At 42.3% G+C, this 16,002-nt stretch overlaps 1 protein-coding gene across 3 annotated transcripts in view; it reads left to right on the forward strand.

The window, feature by feature from the left end:
• DGKB (diacylglycerol kinase beta) overlaps positions 1-16,002 on the forward strand; it is a 296,607-nt gene that overhangs the window by 266,398 nt on the left and 14,207 nt on the right. For all 3 annotated transcript variants that reach the window (XM_060685674.2, XM_034402586.3, XM_034402587.3), the window contains one exon: positions 14,955-15,075. In XM_060685674.2, coding sequence (XP_060541657.1) covers positions 14,955-15,075 — 121 coding nt within the window. The remainder of the gene's footprint in view (positions 1-14,954; positions 15,076-16,002) is intronic.

Here is a 16,002-nt window from a genome sequence, read left to right on the forward strand (position 1 = left end):
ATTTGTAACATACTGGTCTTCCTTTAACATCTATTTCCTCCCTTATTTTAAATTACCTGTCTTAACCATCTCTAACACTCTTAGAAGAAAATGATCCTTCATCTCCTTCAACTCGCTCCTATCTTTGATGTATTCAACTGCGGAGCTCCTTGCACTGCGAGATTCCCCCCTCTCGCATGTCTGGCCCTCTCAGTTATCAAGGGCCGCCCTTGAGGATGGGTTTTGGAACCCCAAGAGGTGGTTTGCAAAAAACCGACGGCTTTGGGGTTTTTTAGATAAATCTTTAAGTTCTATTTTAAGGGGTTCTGGGAGGGATTGTGGGAATGGATCTGGGGGGATCCATAAATCCACTGAAAGGGGTAATGGGTCTGATGATCACGGTGGGGAGGATGGGGACAGAAATCTGACAAGGATGCAAGGGGATGAAGCGATGGGCATTAGTATAGTAAGTGGGAGGGGCAGATATGATGGCTGCAGGGGGCCATATTATGTTTCGGGAGTCCGCACTCGTTGTTTACAAGCGATTGCCCACTCCAACCCCCAAAGCACTGCTCGTTTCCTGGGTTGTTCAGAGTCTCAGACCCTGGGTCTACGGCTGATGTTATGTAATGCCAGATCAGTGGTAAATAAAGCCCCCCTCATTCATGATCTTATTTCAGAGGGGGGTGCTGACCTGGCAGGGATTACGGAGACCTGGTTAGGCCAGGAGGGAGGAGTTCCCCTTGTGGAAATGTGCCCGCCAGGTTTCCGTGCATTCCATCAGCCAAGGACTCAGGGAAGGGGTGGGGGAGTGGCAGCAATCATTAGAGAAAGTCTTTGCCCGAGGGAGGCCACTGTTCCTCAGATAGCCGGATGTGAGTCCCTCCTTGTGAAGTGGGGTCAGGGGATTCAGATGGGTCTACTGATTGCGTACCTGGCTCCCTGCCACATAACAGCGGTCCTGCCTGAGCTGCTCGACATTATAGCCGGGGTGGTGGTGGAAACCCCCAGACTTATTGTTATGGGGGATTTTAACCTGCCATCCGCTGGTGAGATGTCGGAGATGGTTCGGGAGTTCATGGCTTCCATGACGGCCATGGACCTGACCCAGGTAGTTCAAGGCCCCACCCACTTGGGGAATCACACTCTGGACTTGATTTTTGTCTCTGATCAGTGGCTGAATGATCTAAGAATAGGGGATATAGACATCAAGCCCTTGTCATGGTCTGATCATTCTCTCCTTCACATGGACTTTCAAGTCACTTCTACCCACCGCAGGGAGACGGAACCAACCAAATGGTTCCGTCCCAGGCGCCTGATGGACCCCGAAAGGTTCCTGATGGAACTTGGGCCATTTCCTGAGATTCTGGCTCACGACTCGACTGAGGACCTGGTGGTTGCCTGGGACAGGGCGGCTACTGCGGCCTTGGATCGCGTCGTGCTTTTGCGGCCTCTGACCCGATGCCGATCTCGTCTAGCTCCTTGGTTTTCCGAGGAGCTGAGAGAGATGAAACGTTGGAAAAGATGCCTGGAGAGTGATTGGAGGACAAGCCGATCTGAATCTGACCGAACACAGGTGAGATCTTATATTAAGACCTACCTAGTGGCGATAAAAGCGGCGAAGTCTAGCTACTTCTCCGCTCTTATTACATCTGCAGAGAACCGCCCAGCCACGCTGTTTAGGGTGACCCGCTCCCTACTTCAGGTGGGGGTATGGAAAGATCCCTTAAAGGGTCAAGCTGAGGATTTTGTACAATTCCTGCATGATAAAGTCGCTCAGATTTGGGAAGGCCTGGACTCCGATTGGGTAGATCCAGGGGAGGAGACAGGGGCGGGTCTTGAGAGCGTTATCTGGGAAGAGTTTGACTCTGTGACTCCTGAGGACGTGGACAGGATTCTGGGCAAGCTTAATGCTGCCACATGTTTATTGGACCCGTGTCCCTCCTGGTTGGTACTGGCCTCCCGGGAAGTTACACAAGGCTGGCTCCAGGGGATTATAAATGCTTCTCTGAGTGAGGGTGTCTTTCCCGCTGCCTTGAAAGAGGCGGTTGTGAAGCCCCTCCTCAAGAAGCCTTCCCTGGACCCAGCTATATTATCAAATTATCGTCCAGTCTCCAATCTTCACTTTGTTGCGAAGGTTGTTGAGAGTGTGGTGGCGCGACAACTACCCCGATACCTGAATGAAGTTGTCTATCTGGATCCATTCCAATCGGGCTTCAGGTCACAATACAGCACTGAAACGGCATTGGTCGCGTTGGTGGATGATCTCTGGAGGGCTCGGGACAGAGGTTGCTCCTCTATCCTGGTCCTATTAGATCTCTCAGCAGCTTTTGATACCATCGACCATGGTATCTTACTGCACCGGCTGAAGGGGTTAGGAATAGGGGGCACCGTGCTTCGGTAGTTCTCCTCCTTCCTCTCTGACCGTTCGCAGTTTGTGTTGGCAGGGGGGCAGAGGTCGACCTCGAGGCACCTTATTTGTGGAGTGCCGCAAGGGTCAGTCCTCTCACCCCTTCTGTTCAACATTTATGTAAAACCGCTAGGCGAGATCATCTGTGGTTTCGGGGTGAGTGTTCATCAGTATGCTGATGACACACAGCTATACATCTCCACCCCAGACCACCCCAATGATGCCCTTGCTGTGATGTCCCGTTGCCTGGAGGCCGTGCAGATCTGGATGGGGAGAAACAAGCTCAGACTCAACCCCTCCAAGACTGAGTGGCTGTGGCTTCCGGCATCCCAGTATAGTCAGCTGGTACCATCACTGACAATAGGGGATGAGATCTTGCTCCCCACAGAGAGGGCCCGCAACTTGGGTGTCCTCCTGGATTCACGGCTATCTTTAGAAGATCATTTGACGGCCATGGCCAGGAGTGCCTTTTATCAGGTTCGCCTGATCCGCCAGTTGCATCCCTTTCTGGATTGGGATGCCTTGTGCACGGTCACTCATGCCCTAGTTACCTCCCGTATGGACTACTGTAATGGTCTCTACATGGGGCTCCCCTTGAAAAGCACCCGGAGGCTCCAACTGGTCCAGAACGTAGCCGCGCGGGTGATTATGGGCGCAGCTCGTTACGCCCATGTAACACCTCTCCTACACAAGCTGCACTGGCTCCCGGTGGTCTTCCGGGTGCGATTCAAGGTGTTATTTATCACCTTTAAAGCGCTCCATGGCTTAGGACCTGGGTACCTACGAGACCATCTTTTGCCACCAATAGCCTCCCACCGACCAGTTCGTTCTCACAGGGAGGGACTACTCAAGGTACCGTCAGTCAAATTATGTCAACTGGCGACTCCCAGGGGGAGGGCCTTCTCTGTGAGGGCTCCAACCCTTTGGAATGAACTGCCCCCGGAGATACGGAATATCCCTGATCTCTGTGCTTTCCGCCGTGCCCTCAAGACCCTGATGTTCGAACAGGCGGGGCTAAACATATGAACATGTGAATGATTTTTTAAATGTGATCTAATTCTGGGTTTTATTTAATTGAACAAACTAAGTAATAATTTTAATTAGCAATTTTATGATGTTTGTGTGTCTATATTTTTCTTGACTATACACCGCCTTGAGTCCTACGGGAGAAAGGCGGTATAGAAATATAATAAATATATAATAAATAAATAAATAAATAAATAAATAAATAAATAATAAATAAATGAATGAATGAATGAATGAATGAATGAATGAATGAATGAATGAATGAGTAGACCGGTACAGCTCTGCAAGCAGTTAAAAGCCTGGTAGACCAGTACCCCTGCTAAATCCTAAAGAATTGTCACATGACCATCAAGCCATTCCCACAAAATAAGCCACGCCCAGAGAACCAGTAGTAAAAAATTTTAGAACCCAACCCTGGCTGTATCACATATTTTACTTGAAATACCTTGAAGGATTCACAATTGTGGCCCAATTCTCAGCTGCCTAGTAGACAAGGAAAAGACCTTTCTTTATTGTTGTTGCCAGCTGCAGAGAAGGTATCCATTAAGTACTCAGTTGAAAAATCTCCTCTGTATTGTCAGTAAACTAAATAAATTTTCCACAAAGGGGTGCTTGCACCTACAAATATCTAGAAGCAGATTTGGGGGAATAAATCTCAATTAGGGTTACTGTTTAAAATAAGACATAATCCCACAAGAAACCATGATCTCACTTGAATCCAGGAGTTCACAAGAATTTGTGTGTGTGTGTGTGTGTGTGTGTGTGTGTATCCTTTTTGAAAATGTATGGTTAAACTGCCCTTTGGAAGGATATTTGAAGCAAACATTTAGTTTAAATTTATACCAGATAAATATAAGAGTCAGTTCTTGAATATTTGCTATGTATACATTTTCCAAATCCTTCCAGTTCTTCCTATAATCAGTATACATATAACAAGTATAGCCTTTATTTTCTATGAGCTGATCCTCTTATCTACGGACTTGGATAACATTGGAAAAATATATTATATACACTTTATTATATTTTAGCATAATTATGATTGACCCGTGGCATAAGACTTCTAATAATTTTGTAATTGAAAAACATTTTCCATAGACTTCAGGATCAAAGATTAACAATAACGTATTCACCAAACCTAATGAATTTATATTAATAACTCTAGCATTATAATCAAGATCATTTACTATGAAGAATAGTTATTTCTTTAATATATTGATCCCATTTTTAATTCCCTGTATTATATTTTTCTTATACTTTCTTAAAATGCTTATAAAAACATAGTAGAGATTGTCCTAATTCTAATTCTAAGATTCGTATAGAATACAAATCTATTTTAGAGTTATTTACTCCAGATTAAATTGCAATTATATTACACAGAAAGAATCAGTATGCCATAGTATCTTAGATTCACAACCAGAGCTATTTTATACCTGGCTACACCTCTGCCATATCTTATTTACCGTTTACCCATGAGCTGTCTCTCAATTATCCCTATGTAAATTAAAAGGGAAGAAATGGAAATTGTGCTCTACAAATGCTGTACACCAGTTTCTATCAGCCCTAAATTCATCATAATGAGAATTCTAATCTTATATCTAGAGATCTACAGGTTTCCCAGATTCAGTTTATTTACTTAATATTTAAAGTAATAATAATAATAATAATAATAATAATAAATGTTATTTTATTAATAATTACATTATATCAATAATTATATAATTATATAATAATTATATATTAATTATTATAATTATATTATATCAATAATAAAGGAATGTTCAGTTGTCTGAATTTTATGTTTAATAATAATAATATATCATGGTTGTTGAGGGCTGAAGCAATTTATTGATATCGCTGTACCAGAGACTCCAGTGTCGAAGAAAAAGAACTGGAAAAAAATCACGAAATATCACGACCTGGCCATCGAAACTACACGGCTATGGGTAAAACATGTAACAGTGATAGCCATTGTCATCAGGGCACTTGGTACCATGTCCAAGAATTTTACAAAACGCATCAAGAAATTGCAGCTTCCTGCAATAACACAAGCGGAACTGCAGAACAGAACTGCGGAACATCATATATTTTAAGAAGATACTTGGTTGATACCTAGGATGCTGGCAGCATTTTTAAATGTTCAGTTGACTGAGTTTCATGTTTAATGAATAAAAGATCATCATCATCACCACCACCATCACTATCATCTTAAAATGCAACCAACTAAGCATATAATAGATACTAATATTAGTCGACCATTTATACACAAGCATGATATGTGTATATTTATTACAGATAGTGATAGTTCACATTGGAGCATACAAGACCTTGACATTAAGCATGCCTTTGGCACCCAAAGCAGCTAAAACAGTTTCTGTCTCTGTATATTGTACAGTTCTGTCTTCCTGCAGATTGCAAAACTGTGTTATTGAAGTAGTGGTGGTAGTGATTTAAAATAAATAAATAAAATATTCTAAACAGACATAAGTGATTAGGACATATTACAGATCACTCATCCCAATGTATTTCCAAGGATTCTCTGAAAGCCAGATCTCAAATTCCTTATTCTATATTTTGTAGTTGGAACGCAAACTTTCCCCAGTGTAATGATTACTAAGTTTTAATTACATTTAGGAGTCATGTATCCTCATCACTCCAAAGACAAACTGCCAAGAGGGAGAGATTTACTACCAACCAATGATATTTTTTATGTAAATGTACTTGACTAAGTGCAATAACCCTAAATTCTAATAGAGACTTTCAATCTCTTGCCAGGTCTGCAATACTTATATATGGCTAAGATGAATTGAGTATTTACAAAACAGCTCCATTATAGAGGAACAATCCTCCATGTGTAAATCACTATTTCTAATCATAGTACTACTAGGTTCCTTTTCACCTCTGCCCTTGTTTATTTTCTTTGATTTATATTTGTAGAAAAATGTTTAAATGTAGTATTCTATTTAAGGGTGCATTGGTCCAATAATGCTTTTCATCCAAGATTTCTAAAAAGCTCTTGGGTTTCTTAAATATTTTATCATTATCTTGAGTATACAATAAGAATGGGGCACTGCAAAGACAAACAAAGGTTTATGTAGATTTCACTTTGTCTTTTTAATTCAAGCAGTCCAAGCAGAAGAAATGAAAGAAAAATCCTCATGGTGACTTTATTCTTCTCTCCGCCCAGCTGTAGATACATTTTAGGAATAAGGGCAAAGGGTCAGGTGCCCTTTACATGCTATTTGCAAGTGGCTGACATCAGCAATCACTGTGGGAGCAGCTTTGTTTATCCATAACACTAATCTGAAGAGAAGTGTGAAGTACTTTGGCTTGTGGAAGAGGACAGAGCAGCATGGTGCTATGCAAACATTCCCACATGGTCTCTGATAGGTCATTCACACAGAAAACAAGGGAAAGGTTTCATGTCATGAACAAGCTTCAATGTAGAGCCAACAGACTGTCAAAAATTTGAGGATGTAGAAAATCATAATGGAGGGTGGGTGTCTGGACTGAATCATTGTTATCACACTTTACCAATGATGTTATTTATACAAAAATGTAGGCAAGGGAGAGAGGGAGAGAGGAAGGAAGGAAGGAAGGAAGGAAGGAAGGAAGGAAGGAAGGAAGGAAGGAAATAAATAAATAAATAAATAAATAAATAAATAAATAAATAAATAAATAAATAAATGAGTCTTACATATCTGGAAAAATTGGGCAGGGCAATTCTAAGAAAATGGTCATTTCAATTCCTCATTAATCAGATCTAGATTAATATTTTATATGCAGGGTTGTGCGAGCTATTTATTTATGCCATTTATTTCCCACATCTTTTTTATGAAACCCATTTATCAGAAGCAGAGAATGGACGTAAAAGTGGTCAAAGATGTCAACAATAAATCTAACAAGATTTGAAGATAGCTTTAGATTGCTAAAGAATCTGATGGTTGAAATTTAGGTATTAAACCAACCACTGTAAGTTAAGAGCTCTAAGAGACGGGATATTTTTATAAAGCACAATATTATCTGATAGTCATATATTTCATTTGAATTTCAAAAGGAACTTCTGCTAGAGTGAGTTGTAACAATAAAACAATTTAAGAAAAGCCAGTTACATTAGGAAAGTGGCCTGTGGATAGTCACAAAGTAGGGGCACAAGCCGAATTTTCCTTAATGGACAGTAATAAATCCTTAGCGAGAGAACGACTCTGAGGCGATGAGGAACAGCAACTACAACGTTTATTCAATCTGTTTCAGGCATACATGGCAACAACAACTCCCGCGCTTGACAGCTCCCTTTTATAGCCCGAGCTGTCACATTATAACCAATCAGAACACAGGCAGTAACTAACTCGGCCACTAGGGACCGTCAGTATAATTGAATATTCAACACTCCTTCTCACCAAGCTTGCGCCTGCACTCGTCAGGCGCATGCGTAATCACTTAAATACGCTGGTCTCCGACGCACCCGCCCTGATCGCCTGGGCTCCACCCTCTCATCTCGTTCCGCTGGCTGATTCGAGTTGCTAAGTGCCCTGTCTAGACAACTGGGAATCCCGGACACTTCCTCCCCCGGTTCCCCTCTTGCAACAGGTAATTCCTCTGCAGGTGCATCGGATGGGATCGGGGTGGCCGAACTGCTCACGGCTGTGCCGAACGGCCGTGCGCTCGGGATTTCTCTATCGTCCTGCCGGGGAACTAACACCCTCCTGGCCCGCATTTGATCTTTATGACGCTTCCAAATCCTATGCCGATCTACCTCCACCTGGTAGGAGCAGGGCCCCACTACCCCCACGACTGTTCCAGCCAGCCATAACGGCTGACCCGCGTAGTTTCGGGCATAAACCGGGTCTCCTACTTGGAACGGCTGGTACCTACTGCGTGAATCCAGTGGTTTGCTCGGGCAATACGAGGGGTGTATTCGGTCTAAAATGGTGCGTAGTTTGTGGCCCATTAAGAGCTCGGCAGGGCTTTTGTTAGTCAGTTGGCAGGGCGTCGTATGCTGTGCCATCAAGTATTCTTCTAGGCATTCACTCCAACTCCCGTGACCCATCTTTCTTAGTGCGTCCTTAGTCGACCTCATGGCGCATTCAGCAAAACCATTACTAGCTGGGTGGAATGGCGATATTAGACAATGCCATATCCCCCTGTGCGCCAGGAACCCCTCGAACTCAGCAGATGTAAATTGGGTGCTGTTATCGGACACCATCATATCTGGCAACCCATGGGTGATAAACAGCCGGCCTAGCGCCTTAATAATGGTCTCTGACGTGGTGGAACGCATGTGTACCACCTCCACCCACTTTGAAAATGCATCTTCCACCACCAGGAAGGACTGCCCTTGCATAGGCCCTGCTAGGTCAATATGCAACCAGGACCACGGGGCCCTAGGATCCTCCCACTCCCGTGGCAGATCCTTGGCCGGCATAGGCAGGGCTGCCTGGCACTGAGAGCAGGTTGAAACCCACTGCATGATATCCTTATCTAACTGTGGCCACCACAGATAACACCGACCCAACGCCTTCATGCGCACCACCCCCGGGTGACCCTGATGTAATTCCTGTAACAAGGAGCGTCTCAAGGGGGGTGGGATCACCATTCTGTGTCCCCACAGCAGGCATCCAGCCTGTGTGGATAGATCGAGCCTCCTCAAAGCGTAGGGCTGGAATTCAGAGCCGAAAGGCCCTGGTGGCCAACCCCTGGCCATCCATCCAAGCACTTGGGATAGGACTGTATCCTTCGCCGAGAGATGGGCGATGTCGGGAGCTGTGACAAGAAGCGACGAATCCTCAATCAGGAACACTGAAGAGACAGGAACTGGGTCAGCAAGTAAAGCAGGAACGGGGCAACGGCTCAAAGCATCAGCATGAGCAATGTCCCGGCCGGGGCGGTGAACCAGTTGATAAGAGTACGCAGCTAGGAATACTGAATAGCGAGTCATGCGGGGCGACATAATCTGTGGTGCCTGGCGGTTGCCCGCCAGAATTCCCAAAAGGGGTTTGTGATCAGTATACAATACAAATGAGCTACCGTACAGGTAATGGTGGAAACGTTTGACCCCGGCTATTAGAGCACGGGCCTCCTTATCCAATTGTGAGTAGTGACACTCAGCAGGAGCCAAGGTCCTGGAAAAATAGGCAATGGGCAGTTCTCGGCCAGAGAGGAACTTATGGCTCAATACCTCCCCAACCCCATATGGGGAGGCATCACATGCTAGTGTAAGTGGGAGGTAGTCCGAGAATTGTGTGAGAATGGCATTAGATGTCAGCAGGTGTTTCACGGCCTGGAACGCAGCGGCTTCCTTGGCACCCCAATGCCATACTGCCCCTCGGTCCAAAAGGCAGTGCAGGGGCTCTGCAATGGAGGCTTTATGTGGTAGAAAAACCGCATAGAAGTTTAACAGACCAAGGAAGGCCTGTAGATCGGTTTTACCCTGAGGGGTCGGGGCATCCAGGATAGCAGAAGTCTTAGCAGTGGTCACGTGAATCCCAGCACCATTGAGCAAAAACTCCAGGAACTCCACCTGCTGTACAGCAACTTGACACTTGGCTTTGTTCACTTTGAGTCCGGCGTCGCTAAACTTACGAAGGACCAAACGCAGCCTATCCCTCAAGTCAGTCGTGCTGTTCGCTGTTACCAGAACATCATCAAAATATGGCATGACCCCGGGGATTCCATGCAACAGCCTCTCCATCATGCTCTGAAAGATCCCCGGGGCCACACTAACCCCAAATTGCAGGCGGCGACAGCGGAACGCCCCCCGGTGGGTCACAATTGTCTGGGCCTCTGCTGTTTGGTCATCCACCCGTAATTGCTGGTATGCTTGAGCCAGGTCCAGCTTGGCAAAAACTGACCCCCGGCCCAAGGAGTGCAACAGATGCTGTACAACGGGGACAGGATACGTGTGACCCAAAAGAGCCTTATTTAAAGTTGCACGATAGTCTGCGCAAATTCAAATTGAGCCATCCGCTTTTATAGGGGTCACAATAGGCGTCTCCCACCGTGCAAATTCCACAGGCTCCAAGACCCCTTGTGATATCAACTTATCCAATTCGGCATCCATTCTTGCTTGTAATGCGAAGGGCACTCGGCGTGGCTTTAATCGTCGAGGGGGAATCTGGGGGTCCAAACTGAACAACACCGGGGCACCAGTATAACACCCCAACGTGCCATCGAATACTGAGGGGAATTCCTGAATTAGCATGTCCAATTCAGACGAGCAGATGGTATTTACCCCCTGCAGAGTGAGTCCCAGAGCCTGGAACCAGTTCAACCCCAATAAGCTTGGCAGCGGGGCTTCCACTACGATTAGGGGCAGGCGGCCAGAAAAATTCTTAAAAGTAACCCTGAAACAGCCAGAACCGACGACGGCTATCGGGTTCCCTTGGAAATCCCTTAACTGTAAGTGGCATGGGGTGAGGCGGCTTTTGGCCATCCGCGGCACCAGTCTTTTAACAGTGCTCCAGGACATGATGGAATGGGCGGAGCCAGTATCCACCTCCATCTGGCACGGCTGGCCTTCAATACATACAGTCATGTTAATTTTGTGGCGGGCTGCCCCAGGAGAATCAGGGTGGACCATGTTAACCCCGCCCTGCTCACGAGACCATGAATTACGGCTGGCCGGACAAGTTGTCTTCTTGACAGGAGCACGACGATTGGCCTTGGGGGGCGGGGGCATCTCCGCCGGTTTCGGTGCCCTGCATACTCTTGCAATGTGGCCCCTGCGACCACACCTGCGACAGAGCACGTCCTTCAAACGGCAAGTAGCTCTAGCGTGACTACCCCCACAACTGCTGCAGGGAGTTTCCGGCGGCTGCCTGGCTTGTCTAGCAGGGCGTGACATGTTTTTTATGTGGTCCACTTCGGAGTCCACGCTGGAATCATATTCATCGCTAAACTCACCCTCATTGTAATGAATGGGCTCGCCTTTAGGCTTATTGAGCTGTTGTCCGCGGGGCAAATCCGCCAAGGAGAGGTTGGCCAGCTCCGCGGCACATGCTTCATCCAGGGTCTCCTGAAAGGATAGCTCCGGTTTGGCGATGAGGCATCTTTTCAGGTTCTCATCCCTCACCCCACTGACTAGTCTGTCCAGCAAATAATCATCCAAATTCACGAATTGGCAGTGCCTGGCCGCTTTTCGTAATGCCGCAACGTACTGGCTAATTGACTCCCCCTCAGCCTGATCGCGGTGATAAAAATGTTGGCGGCGAGTGATTCGAGACAGTGCAGGAGCGTAGTGGTTCTTTAACTTTAACATAAACTCTTCCCATGTCCCTGTATGAATAGATTGGGGAGCCATGAGGGTTATAGCAGTCTCAAACATTTCTGGGCCGCAGAAGCTTAAAAAATATGCTCGTTTCCGTTCACTAGACAGCTCCCTGTAATCATTAGCTATCAGGAAACAGTCAAATCTGGCTACAATGCCTCCCACGATTCCATCGCAGGGTTGAATGGGGCAAAATTGTGTGAGGACGCCATTCTCCACCCCCTTTGACTCTTCATTACAGCTGAGTTGCTTCACAACTTCGTACCTCACTTTCGCTTTTCACAGAGTTCTGCAGGCCGATCCCATCCTCGTCGCCACTAATAAATCCTTAGCGAGAGAACGACTCTGAGGCGATGAGGAACAGCAACTACAACGTTTATTCAATCTGTTTCAGGCATACATGGCAACAACAACTCCCGCGCTTGACAGCTCCCTTTTATAGCCCGAGCTGTCACATTATAACCAATCAGAACACAGGCAGTAACTAACTCGGCCATTAGGGACCGTCAGTATAATTGAATATTCAACAGATAGAGTCTGGTCTAGTTACAAATTTATCTACCGTAATGGTTTTTAAGAGATCTCTGATAAGGGTAACACCATATCATTGTAATTCATTAGGAGAAGTAGTAGTTGGCATATTCAGTGATATACTGTATGGGATGAATGTTTATTGCAACGAAGCTAAACAATTCTTTCTTAAATGGAAGCATTTATGATTCTTCCCTCTGCAAATGAGAACCTCTACAACCTATGCTCAAGCAATAACTGTTGTAGTCATTTATTCAGAAAAATAAAAATGTGACCAATATTCTCCAGCCTAATTAAACAAGCAAGACTATGACAGAATGATGAATTCCCACCCTACATAAATGATTGTTTGTTACCAAGAGTTCAACTGCTTATCGTGATGATTATTAGTACTTTTTGATAAAATATAATGTTTTTATTTTTTTATATTTGTTATGTCATGGCATTTGAGTGTTTATCACCTATCTGCAACTGAAACAGCAGTAAGGAAATAATAAATAAAAATATATAATAAATGCCATCCTATCCTCAGAGATAGAGAGTGTTCTAGAAATATCCTCCATATGACCATACCTTGAACTATCTGGAAGAGTAGGACTGTGGAGTACTTGGTGCTCCCTGAGCTTGGTTGTTTGTTTGCAAATTTTCATTACCTAACTAGATAATATTGGTGGTAGAAATCAGACACATATTCTCAGAAATGTACAAAGAACATAAAGAATCTATTCAGAGAATATGCACCACAGGAGATAAGTACCTGAGCCATAAAGACTTTATAGATAATGACCAGAACTTTGAATTGAATTAAATAATAACTGTAATTTTGAATTTACCTATGCCTACTACGATGCAGCAGCGACAGAATATGTATTACTCTGTTAAACTGGGAACAATCCATCAGCAAGTAGGCAACTGCATTTAGACCAATTATAGTTTCAAAAGCAGCCCCTAGTAGGATAAAGCAGTTATCTATCCATTCATTGATGAGATTAGAAGGATGCCAATGCATCCTGTTTCAGAAACAGCATAATTTGGGCCACCACAAAAGGTGACCAAAGATTTACAGCAGGACTAGCAAGTGGAGAAGGACCCCTGGTATTTCAGACACACAACTTTAGGAGGAGTGCTACCCTCAACGAGGACTAGTATATTAGATCCAGATGACTTTTCTTGTAGAGATTTAATCTGTGAAATGAAGATTTTTCATTTATTTTAAAAATTTATTGGGATTTCCACTTCTCATACCAACTTTTTCTATACTTTATTATATTATCTATAATATAATAAATATCTATATATTATTATCTATAATATAATAATATCTATATTATCATAAAGATAATTATAGATGAGTAACAAGTATTTGATTATTTTTTTCTATAGTTTGGAGAATATTTTCTAAGAAAATTTGTATTAACAATCAATCTTTGAAACATGAATTTTAAGCAAAAAAACATGAACATGAAATAAAATGTTTTTGTTCGTTATCCATCTGTTCTTGGCAACAAGTTTAAGCAAAAGTAGAGTAACAAAAAGTGTGTGTATATGTTTTAAGTTACTACTTTTTAAGATTTGGTGATCATATATCTGAGTTTATGCATCAATTTAATCACACAGCCTGAATTCATGTCATTCTAATATGTGGTTGGTTAGTCTTAATTTAATAAATCATGTCAAAACAGTTTTTCAGAAATAATATAAGTTTTTAGTCTAAGCTCCAATCTTATACAAGGTTACATAACAGTAAGTCTTGTTTAACTCAGTGTAATTTATTTCTGAGTAGTTAAAAATAAAATTTTAAAACTTTATATTAAAGCTATCTTTCTAAAGAAACTGAAATCCATGGGATGTAATCCTTAATAAAGATACTTGGATATGCAATTTACCTATAAATTCAGTGAGACTTTCTTTTAAATAAGCATGAATAGGATTTAATTACAATGGCATGTTCCAGTTTCTTGGGTAGGCACTTCTTATGCAGGATGCCTTGTTAATCCAAGTATACTAAGGTCTTTTCAATGAATCGATGAACAGAGAGTGATATATCACCCTTGCCTGATATAATGTACTTAACTTAGAACACAACGCGTATTGCATTCCCATTACATTCACACTGAGAATTATTTAAAATCCATCTATTAACCATATCTGTAATGGCTTGGTTCTGATTTGAAATTTTGATTAATAAATGGATATGAAATCTCTGTTGCCAGTCATGACATAGTAGGAAACTGAAGGAACAATAATTCAGAGTTAAGACAATTGGCACAGGGAACATGCTCGTTCTCAGCTTTACATAAAAAATGCTTTTTCTTCCAGTTCAGGTGACTTTTTAAATCTTAATGCTTAATGCTTTTTTTGTGTGTGTAGTCTGAACACATGCTTTGCTTATTGTGATATCTGATTATATTTGTGGAAAGGTAGCAATGCAAAGATTATAGTATTTTTTTAATGATGAACCAAGAAAATAGCTTTGTTGAAATCAGTTTTACTTCTATTTTAGTTGTCACCAAGGCTATTCTCTCAATGACATGCTAGAACATTCCAAACTCTCCTCATTCCAATATATTCCTCAAAGGTGCTGTTAGTTAGAAATAGTAATATTTTGGCAAGAACTATTTATTAATTTCTAGTTCATTTGTGTATATATTTATTGAGAAGAGTGAGAGAATAAGACAAAAGGATGCTGTTTGTATTAACTGCTTCCTCCACAGTTTTCAGTAGAGCTGTACATTTTGTTTTCAGACCTAAGTGATCAATTGGTAGAAGTGGTTGGCCTGGAAGGAGCCATGGAAATGGGACAAATATATACTGGACTGAAAAGTGCAGGAAGACGTCTTTCTCAGTGTTCTTCTGTTGTCATTAGGTAAGAAACAATTTTTCCATGAAAAAAAATTTCTTTGCCTTTATCAACTAAAAATCAGAACAGGTGTAATCTGGCATTACCAACTCTAAGTAATACATTTCTAGAACTCAGACTCATACTTAATAGCTTGGATGTTTTTAAATAAGGTTTTAAGGAAATCATAGAAGATACTCTCAATGGTTAATTCAAAAGTAATATATCATTTACTACTAAATGGAAGCAACCATGGAATTATCTCAAAACACTTCAGGTTGGACAAAACATCATACTGGGATTGATTTTTGATCAGATACAACTTGTATTGCTCATGTTCTTTTGTCAAATGAGTTGTCTGGCACTCTATTCACAAAATATTACAACAAGTATGACACAAAATATGACAACCATTGAATTTTTGAGATGTAACTTTTCTGTGTTAGTAAGATCAGCATGTATTAGTTATCTTCACATGATAGGTTAGTTTTGACAGGTCAATAAGTTGTATTCATCCTATTAATTGAATAATTCAATTGTAATAAATTCAGAACTAAGGATAAATAAGATACAAGGCAGAAAAAGCTAATGGGAAAAGAAACACAAGATAGGTGGAATGTATAAAAAAGGGGAAAAAAATTAAGGATTAAACAGTTCCAGTGAGTAAAACAAAAAACAAAAACAAATGGAGGACATTAGACAAGGAAGTACGGCTGCAGAAAAAGTTAGTGAAAATAGAAAAATAAAAAGTTGCACAAGTCACCAAAGAAAAATGATTCAAGTATTTATAGTCTGTTTAAGTAATAGCAGAAAACTTAAATCTGAATGGTATTAAATTAACAGAAATGCAAAGAAAAACAAACAGTACAACTTCCAATATGTTTAAAATAAAAATAAGAGAAAATAATGTACAGTAGCTGCTCTAAAGATGGCAAAAAGTAATAAATAATAAGA

Source organism: Pantherophis guttatus, chromosome 4 (genome assembly GCF_059756535.1).
Source record: "Pantherophis guttatus breed Tessera chromosome 4, ASM5975653v1, whole genome shotgun sequence".
Classification (NCBI taxonomy): Eukaryota; Metazoa; Chordata; class Lepidosauria; order Squamata; family Colubridae; genus Pantherophis; species Pantherophis guttatus.